The sequence below is a fragment of the Ursus americanus genome, chromosome 14, assembly GCF_024610735.1.
Source record: "Ursus americanus isolate L20-20 chromosome 14, mUrsAme1.1.p, whole genome shotgun sequence".
NCBI classification, from domain to species: domain Eukaryota; kingdom Metazoa; phylum Chordata; class Mammalia; order Carnivora; family Ursidae; genus Ursus; species Ursus americanus.
The window spans coordinates 33,155,104-33,172,015 of record NC_142140.1 but is presented as its reverse complement, the minus strand read 5'-3'; the positions used below and the strand labels follow the sequence as shown (position 1 = coordinate 33,172,015).

At 36.7% G+C, this 16,912-nt stretch overlaps 2 protein-coding genes across 13 annotated transcripts in view; one reads left to right on the top strand and one right to left on the bottom strand.

The window, feature by feature from the left end:
• Positions 1-16,912, top strand: part of CCDC66 (coiled-coil domain containing 66) — a 75,509-nt gene that overhangs the window by 43,227 nt on the left and 15,370 nt on the right. For 6 of the 8 annotated variants that reach the window (XM_045807387.2, XM_045807382.2, XM_087866950.1 and 3 more), the window contains 5 exons: positions 5,462-5,937; positions 6,519-6,559; positions 7,440-7,681; positions 7,907-8,031; positions 9,370-9,555. In XM_045807387.2, the coding sequence (XP_045663343.1) occupies positions 5,462-5,937; positions 6,519-6,559; positions 7,440-7,681; positions 7,907-8,031; positions 9,370-9,456 (971 nt within the window). In that variant the 3' untranslated portion in view covers positions 9,457-9,555. Of the gene's footprint in view, positions 1-5,461; positions 5,938-6,518; positions 6,644-7,439; positions 7,682-7,906; positions 8,032-9,369; positions 9,556-16,912 lie in introns of those variants that run through there. The other 2 variants (XM_087866949.1, XM_087866953.1) reach the window with 2 other exon arrangements.
• TASOR (transcription activation suppressor) overlaps positions 10,669-16,912 on the bottom strand; it is a 48,300-nt gene continuing 42,056 nt past the window's right edge. For 2 of the 5 annotated variants that reach the window (XM_045807376.2, XM_045807377.2), the window contains exons 19-24: positions 15,770-15,892; positions 14,887-15,046; positions 14,057-14,165; positions 12,612-12,790; positions 12,284-12,448; positions 10,669-11,399 (exon numbers count right to left, since the gene is read on the bottom strand). In XM_045807376.2, coding sequence (XP_045663332.2) covers positions 10,867-11,399; positions 12,284-12,448; positions 12,612-12,790; positions 14,057-14,165; positions 14,887-15,046; positions 15,770-15,892 — 1,269 coding nt within the window. In that variant the 3' untranslated portion in view covers positions 10,669-10,866. Of the gene's footprint in view, positions 11,677-12,283; positions 12,449-12,611; positions 12,791-14,056; positions 14,166-14,886; positions 15,047-15,769; positions 15,893-16,912 lie in introns of all 5 variants that reach the window. The other 3 variants (XM_045807378.2, XM_087866948.1, XM_045807379.2) reach the window with 2 other exon arrangements.

The window sequence follows — 16,912 nt, the reverse complement described above, 5'->3', positions numbered from 1 at the left end:
GAATGTCCCCTGTGTACTTGAGAAGAGTGTGTATTCTGTTTCTTTTAGAGTGAATGTTCTGAATATATCTGTGAGGTTCATCTGGTCTAATGGAAGGTCTAATGTTTGTTTTTTCACTTTCTGTCTGGATGATCTATCCATTGATGTAAGTGGTGTTTTAAGTCTCCTACTAATACTGTACTCCTGTCAGTTTCTCTCTTTAGGTGTGTGAATATTTGTCTTAATATATTTAGGTGCTCCTGTGTTGAGTGTATAAATATTTACAAATGTTATATTCTCTTGTTGGATTGACCCCTTTATCATTATGTAATGCCCTTCTTTGTCATAATTACTGCAGTCTTTGTTTTGAAGTCTATGTTTTGTCTGATAGAAGTGTAGCTACCTTTACTTTCTTTTCCATTTGCATAGAACATCTTTTCCCATCCCTTTATTAAAATGTCTGTGTGGTTCCTTAAGTGAGTCTCCTATAGGCAGTCTAATTTTCTTACCCATTCACCCACTGCATGTCTTTTGATTTGGAAAATTTAGTACATTTACACTTAAAGGAATTATTGACAGGTGTGTCCTTCTTGCCATTTTGTTCATTGTTTTCTAGTTCCTTTCTTCTCCTCTATTGTCTTCCTTTCTTTTGATGATTTTAATAGTATTAGATTCTTTTCTTGATCTTTTGTGTATCTGCTGTAGGTTTTTGCTTTGTGGTTACCGTTAGGCTTACAATAATTTATAAGTCTGTTTTAAGTTGGTAACAATCTAAGTTTGAGTGCACTCTAAAGTTCTACCTCATATCTTTTTATTTTTTGTATCCCTTAACTAGTTATTCCAGTTACGGTAATTTTTACTACTTTATTGTTTTAACCTTCAGACTAGCTTTATAAGTGCTTAATCCACTACTTCTATTTTGTATTAATGTTTACTAATGAAGTTTTTATTTTCATTTTTTTTTTGTTGATTAGCGCCCTTTGTTTTTTCACATTCCTTTTAAGGCCAGTTTAGTGGCGATGAACTCTTATTTTTTGCTTGTTCGGAAAACTTTTTACTCTCTTTTAATTCTCAATGATAATTGCCACATAACATATTCTTGGCTGGAAGTTTTTCTTTCAGCACTTTGAATATATTGAGCCACTGTCTTCTGGCCTTCAAAATTTCTGCTGAAAAATCTGTCTTCTGAGGGTTCCTTGCAGGTATCAAGTTGATTTTTCTCACTTTTTTAAAGATATGCTTCTTGTCTTTAAGTTGTGACATTTTAATTATAACGAATCTTAGTGATGGTTTGTGTTTCAAATTTTGAATTCTCTGTGCTTCCTGAATCTGGATATCTGTTTCTTCTCCAGGTTAGGGATGTTTTCAGCCATTGTTTCTTCAAATAAGTTTTCTGCCATTTTTCTCTTATGGGACTCCATGTAATTTGAGTATTATTCTACTTGATGTCCCATAAGTTCCTTGAGCTATCTTCACTTTTATTTTTTTGATGCTCTGATTGGATGAATTCCACTATGCTGTCTTTGAGTTCACTGATCCTTCTGTATCATCTAGTCTATTGAACCCTTCTAGTTTATTTTTCACTTCAGTTAGTCTATTCCTTGGCTCTGTGACTTATATTTGGTACTTTGAATACTTATATTTTCTTTTTGAAGTTTTTGCTGTGTTTATCCATTCTTTTGAGTTCTGTGAGCATCTTTATCAGCATTACTTTGAACTCTATTAGGTAAATTGTTTCATTAAGGTTTTTTTAACCCTGAGGTTTTATCTTATTCTTCTGTTTGGAACATATTCCTCTGGTTTCTTCATTTTGTTTGATTCTCTGTCTTGCTTTCTATGCATCAGATGAAACAGCTGCCAGGATGGAAGGAAGGGCCTCATGTAAGCACTGAACCTATAGTTCAACCCTACCCTAGCTCTTGGTTGTCTCTCAAACCTTTGTGATAGTCCATGCAGCTAGTTTTATTTTTAAAAGCTCCCAGTAGTTGTGTGTGGCAAGACCAGTCAGTGTACTAGAGAGGGATATCTGAGTAAGCACTTAGATTCAGGCTGTGTGGAAGCCAGACCTCCAGGCAGCAGCAGTCCACTAGAACCACAAGCAGAAGCCCCCCTGGCCTCCAGGGCCTGGTGATCAAGTGGTACCCACTGCATAGCAGCTTCAGAAACCAGGGTATGACATAAAATCCAGGGCAACAGATGTGTATAAAAGTTCCCCTCTGGGAGATAGTGACGCTGTGAAGTAGGACAAGAAAAGCATGAAGACACCTGCCAGCTGGAGTGGGGGGGGGGTGAAAGGTAGCACCTGTTAGGGGTTCAGGGTAGGCCTAGGGTTTTTTTTCCCCCAAGATTTTATTTTTATTTAATAGAGAGATCATGAGCAGGGGGAGAGAGATAGAGGGAGAAGCAGACTCCCCACTGAGCAGGGAGCCTGATGCGGGATTTGATCTCAGGACCCTGGGATCATGACCTGAGCCAAAGGCAGACACTTAACCGACTGAGCCACCCAGGCACCCAGGCTTAGAGTTTTAAATGAAGGTAGTGCCTGCCAGCCTCATTTCCCTGGAATAGTATCCCAGTAAGTCCCTAGATATGTGGTAAGTTAGATGCCTGCCCCTTAGGCCAACACTTTATGTGAAAGAAGTTCATTTACTTATATTAATAACTCTGGGTACTATTGGCTGCCTCTTTGCTGGGCCCTGGGGCAAGTTAGTCCACAGAATAGCCATTTTTTCCTTCAGCTATAGCTTTGTGGGTCTCATGGACATGAGCCCTATTGGCTTTCAAAGCTAGATGTTTTGGGAACTCCTCTCTCAAGAGCAGATCTTCAAAGCTGGGGTACCCAGTGTAGGGTTCAAACCCATTGCACCTCAGGGAGAAGCTCTGGGTTACTTACCTGAAAGCTGCTCACTTATCTAAAATTATTCTGCTTATGAGCTCTTGGTATTTTATGATACTTTGCTCTTAAGCTTGATGAATCTTATTCAGTCCCTTCCCTATGTCCAGATAAATAACAGAATTATATGACTCTTACACATTATTTAAGGGGAAAGTGAAAATAATTCTTTAAGATAGTGAAATTATGTGTATTATCACTGAATAGCTCTAAATAAGAGAATTTAATCAGTCAGGGTCCCAAAATAGAGTAATTCAAGATGGCTTATGTAGAAGGGGACCATTTCCAAAGAACTGGGTGTGAGGGAATCAGAGATAGTTTATGACTTTGGTGCTAGCAGCAGCTAAGCTGATTACCAAAACCTAGAAGGCAAAAGTTGTGTTAGAGGTAACTTTGAGGGGAGCAGTGACCTTTGGTAAGGGGACAGTGTCAGCCTTAGGTCAACACAGGGAATGAGACAGTGGAATAAATATCCTGACTTCATTTGTTTTCCTCCCTTTAATCTGCCTGTGAACCCTCTTGACTAAAGTTGGAGGACCCAGGAACCCATTGATATGGTTCATACCAGTCTGCTTGCCAGGGCAGAGAGTCATGGTAGAAAAAGGTGTTAAGTGGGTATAGAGTGGCAAAAGATAATCCAGTATTAAAATGATGCAGGCTGGGCAGCCTTACTAGGGATTGGTCCTAGAGTATCTGTAGCCTGGAATGCACACCTAGTAAGTGTCCAGGATAAGAGAGCAATAACTGGACTATTAATTTTTTTTAATGTGCAGCACAGACTTTTCATTAGCTAATTGTGTATTTAAAATTTTAATCATGAGTGAAAGAAAACCTTTTGTAGAATTGCTCAACTGGCTTCATAGCTATTCTTATCGAAAGTAAGGAAATTTTTTTTGAGGAAAATTTTCCAATGTTGTATGTGATTCAGCAGTGGTCTGCAGGCAGGAAATAATGGTATATGAGTCATATGGATCTGAAAGTACAAAAAACAAAACCATCAGCAATATTTCCCTAAAAATTTGGTTCCAAGAAGGGAGGTATAAAAGACATTTTCCCAGTACTTCAAACAAACAACGGAAGGATATTTTCCAGATCCTGTATATTTATGTACTTTAATTTCAAACCAAGTTATGAAAAAAAAAATCACTTAAATTTTTTACATTGTTTTTGATGAAAAATTTTTTGTCAGTTACCATTGATACCAAAAATGTAAATTAGACTTTTGCTGAGAAAGAAATATCTATAAAGATGGTATTATATATGGCTTTTGTATACTCTAAATGAAAGCCAGGACAGTCCTGTGAAACGTTTCTTTTAAAAAATGGTCTCTATTATGTGATGCTAAGAATGAATGAATCATCTGGGGTTGCCTAGATGGCTTGGTAGGTTTAAGTGTATGACTTTTTTTTTTTTTTTAAGATTTTATTTGTCAGAGAGCAAACGAGCACACAAGCAGGGGGAGCAGCAGGCAGAGGGAAAAAGCAGGCTCCCCGCTGAGGAAGGAGCCCTATGCGGGACTTAATCCAAGGACCTTGGGATCATGATCTGAGCCAAAAGCAGATGCTTAACCGACAGGCACCCAGGCGTCCCAGTGTCTGACTCTTTATCTCAGTTGAAGTCATGATTTCAGGGTTGTGAGTTCAAGCCCTGCACTGGGCTCCACACTGGGTGTGGAGCCTACTTAAAGAAGACTGAATCATGTGAAGTTGTGAAACATGCTGTGGCATGGATGACCAAGGCATCTTGCTGAGTAAATAAGCTGGGCATGGGGTCCAGGAAGAGTGCACAGAAACAAATATCCTATAGCTCACGTATAAGGAGTCTAGGGCGGGGTGGACAAATTCATAGAGATGGAAAGTAGAGAGGTTGCTGGGGGTTGGGAGGGAAGGCGGTATGTGGAGTTACTGCTTAGTGCATGGAGGGTTTCTGTTTGGTGTAAATCAAAGGGTCTGAAATTGTGGAGCACTGTGGGTTTGCTCAGTACAGTGAATGGTATACTTAAAAATGGTTTAATGTAAGATTTAGAACCCTTGTGCACTACTGGTAATGTAAAATACTGTAGTCGCTATAGAAACATACAGCATTTCCTCAAAAAATTCAAAATAATAATTACCATATGATCAATTCCTGTTCTGTGTATACCCAAAAGAACTGAAAAGTAAGAAGAGCTACTTGGACACCAGTGTTCATAGCAACATTATCAATAACTAAAAGGTAGAAGCAATCTAGATGTCCCCTGATAGATGAATGAATAAACCAAAGTGTGGTATACACCTACAGTGGTATATTACTCAGCCTTAAAAAGGGAGGAATTATGACACAAACACATGGATGAACTTCGAGGACATTATGCTAATATGAAATAAGCCTGTCATAAAATGACAAATACTGTATGATTCCACTTCTATAAGGTACTTAGAATAGTCAAAATCATAGAAAGTAGAATGGTGGTTGCTGGAAGCTGGTAGGGAGAATGGAAAGTTTTTTTAATGGGTATAGAATTTGGGGGGGAAAAAAACCAAACTATAATGCCTTTGAAAAAAAAGTTAATTCTGTGTTAAAAATTAATCCTCTGAAATTTTTCTCTAGATGACTTAAATACAGGAACATTCACCAGTGCAGAATCATGCTGTGGAACAGTAATAGAGAGGGAAATTCTAAATTGTTCATCTCCTGCAGAATTTAATGAACAGTTTAACACGAAGAAAGACAAAGAGGAACTCATAAATCAGGTTAAAGGAGCCAACTTAGAAAAAGAAAACAGTTGGTATAATGATCAGTGTAATGAGTTTGCAAGGACAGAGAAAACACATATGAAGAAATGTCCTAAAAGGCCTGATTGGAATATAAATAAGCCACTCAAAAGGTATATTCCAGCATCAGAAAAGTACCCTAAACAGCTGCAAAAGCAGAGAGAAGAAAAAAAAGTAAGAAGGCAGATGGAACTGCTCAATTTGGTAGAAAGAAATAATCCTGGACATCTTTGTCAAAACAGAGGCACTTCACCAGTTCTTCCTTCATGTCAAGAAACTGAGCCAAGGTTCAGGTGGCATCTAATCAAAAAGGTAAAACTTTTCTGTCTTAAAAATATTTTAAAGTATGTATTGATGTTTCTAGATTGAAAACAGTTCTCCACAAGCTTATTTTGACAAGGCTGTTCTATATGTGAGCAAGAGTTAAGAAATTTGCTTTAGTTTATATCAGGGGTTGTCAGACTATGGCCTGTGGGCAAATCCATCATGCTGTAAATCAGGTTTTATAGGAACACAGCCAGGCTCATTCTTTTATGAATTGTCTGTGTCTGGCTTAGAGTAGTTGCAAGAGACCACCACGTGGCCCACAAAGCCAAAGTGTTTACTATCTGGTCCTTTACCAACACTCAACACTAAACCCTGTATAGATTAATGCTATTCATTGTTCAAACAGCCATTCAAAACTTGTTTGTAGTTCATATAGACAGAGGATAATTTTACAAGGCCAGGAATTACTGCATTGGTTTCATGACTGGAAAAATACAAAATCTATCCCATTATGCAGTATCTGTTACTCAGTTATCACCCTCAGATTATTTCAACAAATTTTCAAAAATATTTGTGGGGACATACGGCAGTACTGTTACTCCTGTCCGCATTTATCTACCCTTTAGGAAGAAGAGCCTCTGAAAAGTAATGCTTTTGGCAAGGAAAGGTACGTTATGGATTGGATTGATTCCATAGCTACTTAGTGCTGTGTGGGACAAAAGAAGTACAAAATATTTTGCTCAGAATATAGGTAAGATCAAAGCATGTATATATATGAAGTCAGCAACAGAAAAGTATAGGGACTTAGAGGTGAGAAATAGAGGTTTAAGGGAAATATGACTGACATTTTACCTAAAATTTGAAGGACTGGGTCTAAACATCTAGGTAGGAATATAGGTGAGGTATTGTCTGCAAACTTAGCTAAAATAGTTTTGACTTCGGGTGCCTGGCTGGCTCAGTCAGTTAAGTGACTGACTTTTGGTTTCGTGAGGTCGGGGTCATGGGATCGAGCCCCACGTTAGGCTCTGTGCTTAGCGCAGAGTCTGCTTGGGACTGTCTCTCCCAAATAAATCTTTTGACTTTCCAGTTATGTCAACAGTGGAAAAGACCTTCTCCTTGGATTGAGGAGGTTGTGAAGAAATGAGTAGTAGGGATAGTGAGAAATCAGTTAACCAGTAGATTTAGGTAGTTAGAAATTTTATTCTATGCCTTTTATGCATGAACCAGGTGGTTTAGAGTTGTGTCAGAATGTGGCTCTAACAAGTCTGGTTCACATGGTAAGTACATTGTTTCGAAGAAACATTAGGCTTAAATCAACTCAGCCAGTGTTGATCCTCATTTTTCCTCTATACTGTATATATCCATGGCAAGTAAAAAGTCGTCCTGTTCTGTTGCCATTTTAGGAAAGGTATCATAGAACTCACTTCTCTTCCTAGTGTTTCTAAAGGTGTTACATGTAGACTAAATTGAAATGTGATTAAAGAGTAGATATGCTTAATCTAAAATACATAATTTTGCATTAAAAATTGTGTTTTTGAAAAAAACAGGTCTCAGTCACCACCAGTTCCAGTAGTGAAAAACAGAACACAACAAACTCAGACACTAAAAAACAGTAATTATGAAAGAGAGAATCTGATCTTAGAAGGCAGTCAAACAGAAACATCACCTGGGCCTTCTGAACCATCCCATTTTATCCCCTATGTCCGAACCAATGAGATTTATTACCTTGATCCAGATGCACCACTATCTAGGCCTTTAACCCAGGATCTTCAGTACCAAAATCCACATGGTAAGTAAAATAGAAGTATCCTTCCCCCCAACACTAAATTCAGAATCGAAATTAATAATCTTGCCCTTAGCCAGGAGAGGTAGAATTTCTCTTTTGGGGTCCATTACTAAATTTTTTAATTGAATATTACTTTATAAGTTTATTAATGAATCCTTAGACTACTATAGGATAGGGCTATATCACATTAGAGATGGTATTTGACTTACCACTTTCATCTGTCTTCAGACTGTGACCAAGAACAACGGCAGCTATTTGATTCTGATGTCAGGGACCCACTTCTTAATCCTAACTTGGTGAAAAACAGGGATCGACAGCAAGCAATCCTTAAGGGACTATCAGAACTGAGACAGGTAGGAGCTTTTTCACCAAGCGTGAATGTAACTTTTCTGCATATGGCTAATAGAGGGCTGTGTATTGGAAAGGCTAATTTAAAGGCCTATTTGGTTACATGAATTTATGTGACTTTTATCACATCCCAGTTAAAAATAAAATTCACTTTCCTTCAATTTGATTCACATTGCCATCTTAAATATTCCAGTATGAAATCATGAGGCAGTTCTAATATTAAGACAATTTTATTGAATGAAAAAAGCATACATATTTGAAAAGGTAAAACATGATTAATAAGCCCTAAAACCCAAGACAGGAAATACAATTAAATTCTTAGTAATGCAGTTCACGTTTTTTTTTTTTTTTTTAATTGAATGTGTTGGCAGTGTCCAGAACAGAATATTGATGTCAGTCCCAAAGAATAATAAAATTCGGTGTGAAAGTATACACATAACCTTACCCATCAGACTATATCTCCTCCTCCCAGATCAGTTACTGTCACTTCTCATTAGCTTGCTCAGGCAAAAATAAAATCCGGTAACACATTCAATATTTAAGGCTATAACCTTTATCAGCTGGCCTTTAAATACCAGTCCCTGATCTTAGGAAAAATAAACTGCCACTTTAGGAGTGCCCTCTTCCATGTCCAGTCATTTACATATGCCTCTTACATTTTAAATTGTCAAGTGTTGCTTACCCAGTTTGTTCACATAGAGCTAGAAAATCACAATAACAATTATATAGAAAGTATCCTCCTTTAGTTCTTTAAATGCTAGCTTTGGTTACATATAGATTGCATATGTAACAAGGAGTAAATATTTTAAATTTTCCTTTAAAGTGACAAGGCACTTTTCTTAATAGAGGTAAAAGTTGTGAGGTCAAGAGGCAGGAGTATATACCATGTACATAGTGACCCACCTGTATAGTAGCCACTTCCTATTTCAGCAGGGCCTTGTCTAAGCCACTAAGGTTAGTGCAGTCAAGAAAAACACTGGATGTTATTAAGGGAGACTCCTTCAGTGCGTCTCATTACCATTTTAAGAGCCTTTGGGGGATTTCAGCCCCATAGCTATGGAGACTTAGAAAAGTCATCCCTACTGGTCTGAATGCTAAAAACTTAATCTTACACATATGTGGTAGCTATACAATATCTAAGTGAGAAAGTCTGATGTAGGTTTTTTGAGTGGTTAAAATTCAACATGACAAAGATGAAGCTGAAGCTATGGCCAAGTAACTGAACTGATTACAGGTTTCCAAAGTAAAGTAAATATAATTCTGAATTAGCAGGGCTGAAATGTACAATAGGAATAATTTGCAAGTCTGCTGCACACCTTATTAACGTATCAATGTGATTTCAGGGCCTTCTCCAGAAGCAAAGGGAGTTGGAAACTAATCTCATGCCTTTAGCTGCAAATCAAGAAGAGAATTTTAATTCTTCGTTTTAAATGTAGAAAATCAAATCCTTCACATTTGTTGCTTCTAAATTATAAAATGTGTTCATTGCATAACTGTATTTTCCAAATAACCTAGATTTATTTTAAAAATGCTTATTTAAAACTTGTACATTAAGTAGTACAATGCTGTGTGTGTATATATATTTTTTACAATAAAACAGACATTTTTGTAAAGCTTAGTAAAAAAACATTTTTCTGCTCTATCACAATCTAGGTATTTAAATACTTTCTACTTACCTTAAGACAGGTTTCTGACCTGTTCACAGACCACGTTCTTCTACACTTATGTAGCTTATTACTGAAATATACCACTCAGGTATTTTGTTCTATAAAAAGATGTAAGAGGTTAGAACTCTTCCAAGTTCTTCTGAGGGGCCAAAGGAAGGTCTGACTTAACACATCCCAACTTTAACTAAAATAGCTCAGTATTTCTTTTCTCTAATTCCTGTTTTTAGGACTTTACAAAAACATTTTACAAGTTTGCATTTCTGATGCAGGCAGTTATTAGCAATAGATATGGTTTTAAAGTTGATCATCATATACTTTGTGAATTTTAAAAGTTATTTTTAGTAAAACACTTAAGTTTTTACCGCCTCAAAAATATACATTTTTCTAAGACTACCAATTTAAAAATCTTTAGCAAAGTTGTTCCAAATTTGTTCAATGCCTTTAATAAACAGAAGCCTATCTTTTAGAAATATGAAACTGAATTTGGTTAAGTCAAGGACCATACGAAGCACTGAAAATTGTAATGATCCAATACCTCAAATAAAAAGGTTGACCCAAAATTTTAGCAACAGGCAAATTTTTACATGGCTAAGCCTAAAGATAAATACAATGCTGCCTGGTATTAAGTCCTAAGTCTTATATACATAGTTTATCATCTAAATTGAAACTGCATTCATTGTTAGTACTGAGCCAAAATCTTTTAAATATCTATTGACAGCACTGGCTTATACCTGTATAAAAACACTACACAAAAGCTTAAAATAAATACAACAGTTGATTGGTATGTCATTTCAGCAAAAGTAGTTGGTATCATCTGACAGAGGGGGGGAAGAAAAAGAAAAGCCATTGTTTACTATACTTTTGCAAATTATCTAACTTGATATATAAAACGGGCTTCAATTTGAAGCCCAAGTACAGGTAACATATAAATGTAAAACTTAAAAAGTGCCAACATGAGATAATTCAAGTACAATATATGTTAAAAATATATATATTTATTTCAATTTTCAGATGCTTCAACTGTTACAGGTCATCATGATTTAAATAAGAGGAAAAAAACATTGAGGAAGGACAAGAAACCTTTTGTTTAGAGAATGAAATATAAATTGTTAATTCACTTATAAGAAACAGAAAAAGTCCATAACAACCTATTTCAAAAAAAAGTTACTATAATTATTTCTCTTTTGAAAACGGCCTGGAAGAATCACTTTTCCCCCAACTTAATGGAGATGGAGATTTATCTCTATCCAGGCTTTCAGTATAAGCAGATAAAAAGTAATTTTCACTTTCTTGAGTCTGACTTGATGAAAGGGCATATGGTGTCCCCAAAAATGTCTGATGAGTGAGAACATTAAAATGACTAAACTGATGGGACATATTTAATTGACTGTGATAAACCTGAAAGTTGCTATATGAATCTTGTTCAGTTGCATTGCTGTTCTCTCCTTCAGAGCATACTACAGCAACAGAAGCTCGCTCTTCAGAATCAATTTGATAAGTCTTATCTTCTAATAAACTTTTTTGCACGTCAAGAGACGATTGCAACTCAATTTGAATATTCTTATTTTGATCTGTTCCACGTGATCCTTTGGTCTCTTTCGCCAATATTTCTGAATGAAAATTGCTGCATACTTCTATTTGTGAGATTTCATCCCCTGAATCCAGAGACATATCCTCTTCATCCTTTTCATCGTTTTCTAAAAGAGCTACATTTAAAAAACAAAAAGTCCTCCTCTATTGAAATACACAATTTGTTTAAGTTTTAAAATTATACACTACTCACACAATATAATGCGTCAGGGTCTGCAAGTCCACAATCCCTTAAAGCTTGGTCTTCTGCCACAAGTTCACTTAGTCACAACACTCACACTAGGTGTGAATGTCCAGACAATCCGATGCTAAAAGCTTCTGCGAAATGTGTTCACGTTTAATGTTGGGAAATCCCAACTCCCAGCTCCAAAGGGGTTAATGTCAAAACAGCATCTAAAGTTATACGGTAATTCAGTATTTGACAAGACAAATAAAAAATAAAAATTTTGACATCTAGCTTCATTGGATTACGACTAAACTGGTTAGTTCTAGCAAATGTTTGATCATCTCTGCTTTTCATCAAAAACAAAGTATGTACATCTTTCATTTAACATAAAACCTGGAACCAAAGCAGAGGCCATCTCACAAAACACAAAAGCTATGGATATATCCCTGCTACTTTGTACTTAAATTGCTATATACATCTGGGGAGATTCTGTAGCCCAGTGCTAAATTCCCCATTATCCGATGTCCTCCTTTTTAAAAACAGAACCCCTTGCTGACAACAGCACCTGATAAGGTTTACATACCCTCAAAGAGAAAATGCCTACTCTGGTAGTATGCAGCATACTTAACAGTTGTATTGACTACAGCATAATAAATGAGCAGATTTTGTGTATGCTAAGTATAAGAATGGTAAGTGCCTTGAAACACTTCTCCTGAAGCTGTTTACATGGAGGGCGAGTAGTTCAAAGGAGGCATTTTGTTCTATGAAAACAACACAAAACCATTCCTCTTTTTCTGTCTGCCTTAAAGAAAAGTAAAACTACTGAAAAGTTACCTGACTGCGACTCAAGATTCTCATTAGCACCAAGCAGTGGAAGGTTTTCTTCTGTGATTGAGTTGTGATAGCCCACAAGATTTTTAAAGTTTTGCATAAAGTCTTCAGTAGTCGCAACCACTATCCCATTATCTGTATAACTGGAAAGCATCTTGATATTCTTTTCTAAAAAAAAAAAAAAGATCAGTATAAAACATGTGAAAACCTACATGGACAATGATGTCTGCCCCCACCCCCATGAAAGTGCTTAACACCCACTACCGGCAACAAAACCCTTCCATCCACATTCCTACATTCATAATAGAAAGCTTAAGACGGCACTCTTTACCTGTTAGAAAGACTATGTGTCGTTGCTGTATGTTCTGAGCCTGAAGTCTGATAAGGCAATCCAATTCTGGAGCATTTCGAGTTTGTGAATCACAATTGTGGTATGACAAAATTTCAACCAGATGTTTCTTCTGATAGACATTCAGAAGTGTCAACAAACTTAGAGCTTTAGCATTCAATCTGTGGAAGTAAGTAGTTCAATATCTGGATCTGCATTTCTAAAATTTAGTATGGATGTTTTTCCTTCAAATTAAAACCGTAATTTCTCAATTGAGGCAACCAATGACAACTGCACTGCTTTAGTTCACTGCCTGACGGACAGGTGCTTCCTAGGAGAGAGAGGGGAGCAGGAATTGTGCAACCCACATTTAAGTCCAGGGGTTTTCTATGGGTGTGAAGCCTGAGAGTCACTATTCAGCTTTAGACTAAAATCTCATTGTACGTACTAAATAACAACACTTCCCCCTTTAGCTTTACTAATTTAGAATGTCAACAAAGGGCACAGGAGGACAAAAAAATACATGGCTCGAAGCTATTTCTACACCTCCAAGCACAACGCAACACGTGGTAGAAATTACTATTGTCAGGAAGATGAGGGTACTGACTTTGGGCCTCATTACTATCTGTTCACTGTTATCTGTTACACAAAGGTAAAGGCTTTTCCAATGCCTGTTTTCACATAATTTGAAGATAAAACAAGTTTTTAAAAAGTGAATTTCTACAAAAAGTTAAATATTTTTCAATTATTTAAACCTGAATTTCCCTAAATGTTTTCCTTAGAATTAGAAGGTATTAGAAGAAAAATGTTTTGCCATCTAAGTTTCAAAAATGCTATTTGACAAACTGTAAAACAGAATTCTTAACTACAGTCTCTCTCAGATCCTTAAATATATAAATACACTATATGGACTCTAGTAGTAAGACAGAGTATCCAAAATTCATCTTATTATAGAGTTGTTTGTGGAACCTCTCAAGTGGACTAGTAATCCAAGGATCACTAGGCATTTTGGAAATCTTACATAAATTAATGTCCTAATCACAAATCCCCTTACCACGTCAGGATTAATATTTCAGTGTGTGTGAACACAGTAACTGCCTAAGGTAGTCCTCAACTGGGGGAGAGCCTGATCTAGTTAGCACTAGATCAGGTAAAAAAAATAGAGTGCTGACTATTCCATTTTGATTACTATTCTAAACCCTCAAGTGGCAAAGATTAAACCAATTTTACCTATATACCGGACTAGAAATTCAGCTTTAGCAAACCTCTACCTAAGTAAGAGTACTATTTCCAAATAGGCTAGAGTAACTACATTGCCCCTTATGACTGGCTAAGAACATCTGTGAAAACTAAGCAACATCCATAATCTATAATCACAGAAAAACAGAAATTTTATGAACACAATGTTGACATCAACAACCATTATATAGTTATTTTTCAAATCTTACCTCCCCAATTCCTTTAGTTTTTTCTGAAATTTACAGTGGACTTTCCATTGCCATTTTCCTTCCGGAGTACTAAGTTCTTCGAGGAATGTCAAAAAATTTTTAAGGTTCTCTGTTAGAGAAAATGAAGTTCATTTTAAATTCAATAAATAACAGTCACTCAACAAATGAATTATAGAAGAAATGTCTGTTGATACTATATAGAAATATCTACTTTCCTATGTAGTATTTTCTCTTTTTTCCCTCCAAGGGAGACAGACATCATCTATATATACTCTTAGATTTAAGAATATCTACATAACAACAAAAGAACATACTAATAACAACAAAGCAAAGGGATCCAAACGCAAAACGGTGCAGAGAGACTTGCTTTACATCAGATTTAGAAGAAATTATTTGCAGTGACTAAGAGATAAGGAAAGAAATTTGAGGTAATAAAAAGAAAATGATGGAAATGTACTCATCCATTCGGCCAGAGATAACAATACTTTTTTTTTATTGTTATGTTAGTCACCATACAGTACTTCATTAGTTTTTGATGTAGTGTTCCATGATTCATTATTTGTATTAACACCCAGTGCTCATTGCAATACATGCCCTCCTTAATACCCATCACCGGGCTAACCCATCCCCCCAGCCTCATCCCCTCTGAAACCATCAGTTTGCTTCCTGGAGTCCATAGTCTCTCATGGTTTGTCCCCCCCTCTGATTTCCCCGCCTTGGGCATTAGGAGAAGGAAGAGAAAACAGTACATTTAAAAAGCATGACTCATTAATGAGAAAAAAACCTAGAAAGGAGAAAAGTTTATGCTCCAAATAAAGCATAAATCTTACCAATTGTGATAACTTCTGGATTTAGAATGGATTCATCAGATACAATACAACCTCCAGATACAAATAATTCATTATATGTATGATTTTTAACATCATCCAAACTATCAACACCAGCAAAACTAACGCAAGAGAGCTTCTTTAAAGTCACCAAGCCAGGTACCTATTTAAATCCCAAAAAAAAAAACAAAAAACAAAAAAATAAGGACAGATAAGAGCATGAAATGGTAAGACTCAGGTGTGAAGTAACCTACAAGAAAAGTCTAACGAAATACAAAAATATTCCCATGTCCAAAGACATAAACCAACATCTCTATACTGGTACATACCATGAACAGAACGCTCTGAGGAAAAGGCACCTACAACTGACCTGGCAACAGAATGATAAAGGGCAACCTGTCTGGGCCTGTGAGTGCAGTCAGAATTCAGAGGAGGGCAAGAGCCCATGCAGTCAGGAAAGCCTTCAAAGGGCAGCAGGACTTGAGACCGGTTCCTAAGACTGGATGGGGGACCTCCAAATGCAACGGAAAGGGGAAATGGTTTGGCAAAGAGGGGGTACAAACAGGTTTTACCTGGGACATACAAATGAAGATGACAACAATATAAAGAGAATCAACAGACCCACTGACACTCAAAGAGTCAATATTCTTAGTCTTGGTGAGTGACAGGGAGGGTCTGTGCCGTGCCGCAATTTAAAATTTTGCAGAGGTACAAACCTGATCACAAGCTAATTCACAGACGGATTGTTTAGGTCTCAAGCCCTAATCTCCCAACCTTGAAGTTTTATCTCTTTTAGACCTTAAAAGGATATTTTAAAAGCAAAAAGCTTTAGCCTCAAAGACAGTTTTATAACCAAAATAAGAGTGAATTTGACTTAATAGTCTACCTTGTGAATGAAACCTGCAATGTCTTCATTCTGAATAATAATCAATAGTTTATCTAATTTTGATCTTCTTTCCAAAAATTGTTCTGGATGACATTCTGTATTGCCTAATTTGATAAGATATTCCTGTTAAAGAGAAAAACTACATCAACATTAAAAGGCTTTTTTTTTTTTTTTTTTTTGCAAATATCCACTTAACACCAGAAATGCAAGATAAACTGATAGGTAGTCACTTGGTAATGATCACTAGTAAGGATGACTTTACGCTATGGACCTTAGAGGTCATCAGGTCCACTCTTATAGAAGAATCTATAACTCGGAGCTTAAATGGCCACAGTCACAATGTTACAATGCTATGCATTCAAAGCCAAGTAAGTGCCAGTGGTGGGTAACAAAAAAAACCATAAGAACAATGGATTAGCCCAGGTTCTTAACCCAGTTCCATTATTTATTCTGGACAATCCGGAGCCCAATCATTAACCACTCCCTCATCTCATTTTCCTCTTCTTTCAAGGGAAGCCCTTGGTTATTAGCAGCAAGGCTACTGTTACAGTACTCCTTCCCTTACAAAGCACTTTCCTGACTACTGGAGCTCATTTAATTCACAACAATCCCGAAGTCATTCATACAGAGCTTCACTGTGTACCATGACATTCACATACTATTTAGCCATGTCTGTCAAGTTTACACCTTCAAATAAAATAGACCCTCCCATCTAATACCTCTCTCCATGTTGGTGACATGGTCCTACCTTTCAAAGGACACATGGTAGTAGTACAGGCAGTTTCCTTTGTTCTTTGCTTGCTGGTGGAATCCTGAAATAAACTTCAGGCTCCTAGAGGTCACATTCCTCATTTCACAGATGCAGGAGCAGATTAATTTTCTCAAGGTTGGCAAGGCTGGTTAGACAGCCATTAAATCTAAACCCAGCCTGCCTCACAACCAGTCTGCTGCTCTATCAAGAACGGTCTACAAGCATCACCCCAAAGAGGATGTTTCTGTGTATCCCTGAACTAAAGCAGTATCTTCTACATTATTAGATTTTGCTCTAACCTCTAAATCTTCTGGGCAGATCTCAGAACAGCTTCCAGACAGGTAACGAGAAGATAAATTACAGGCTGGCTTGTAATTTTTGGTCTTTTTACA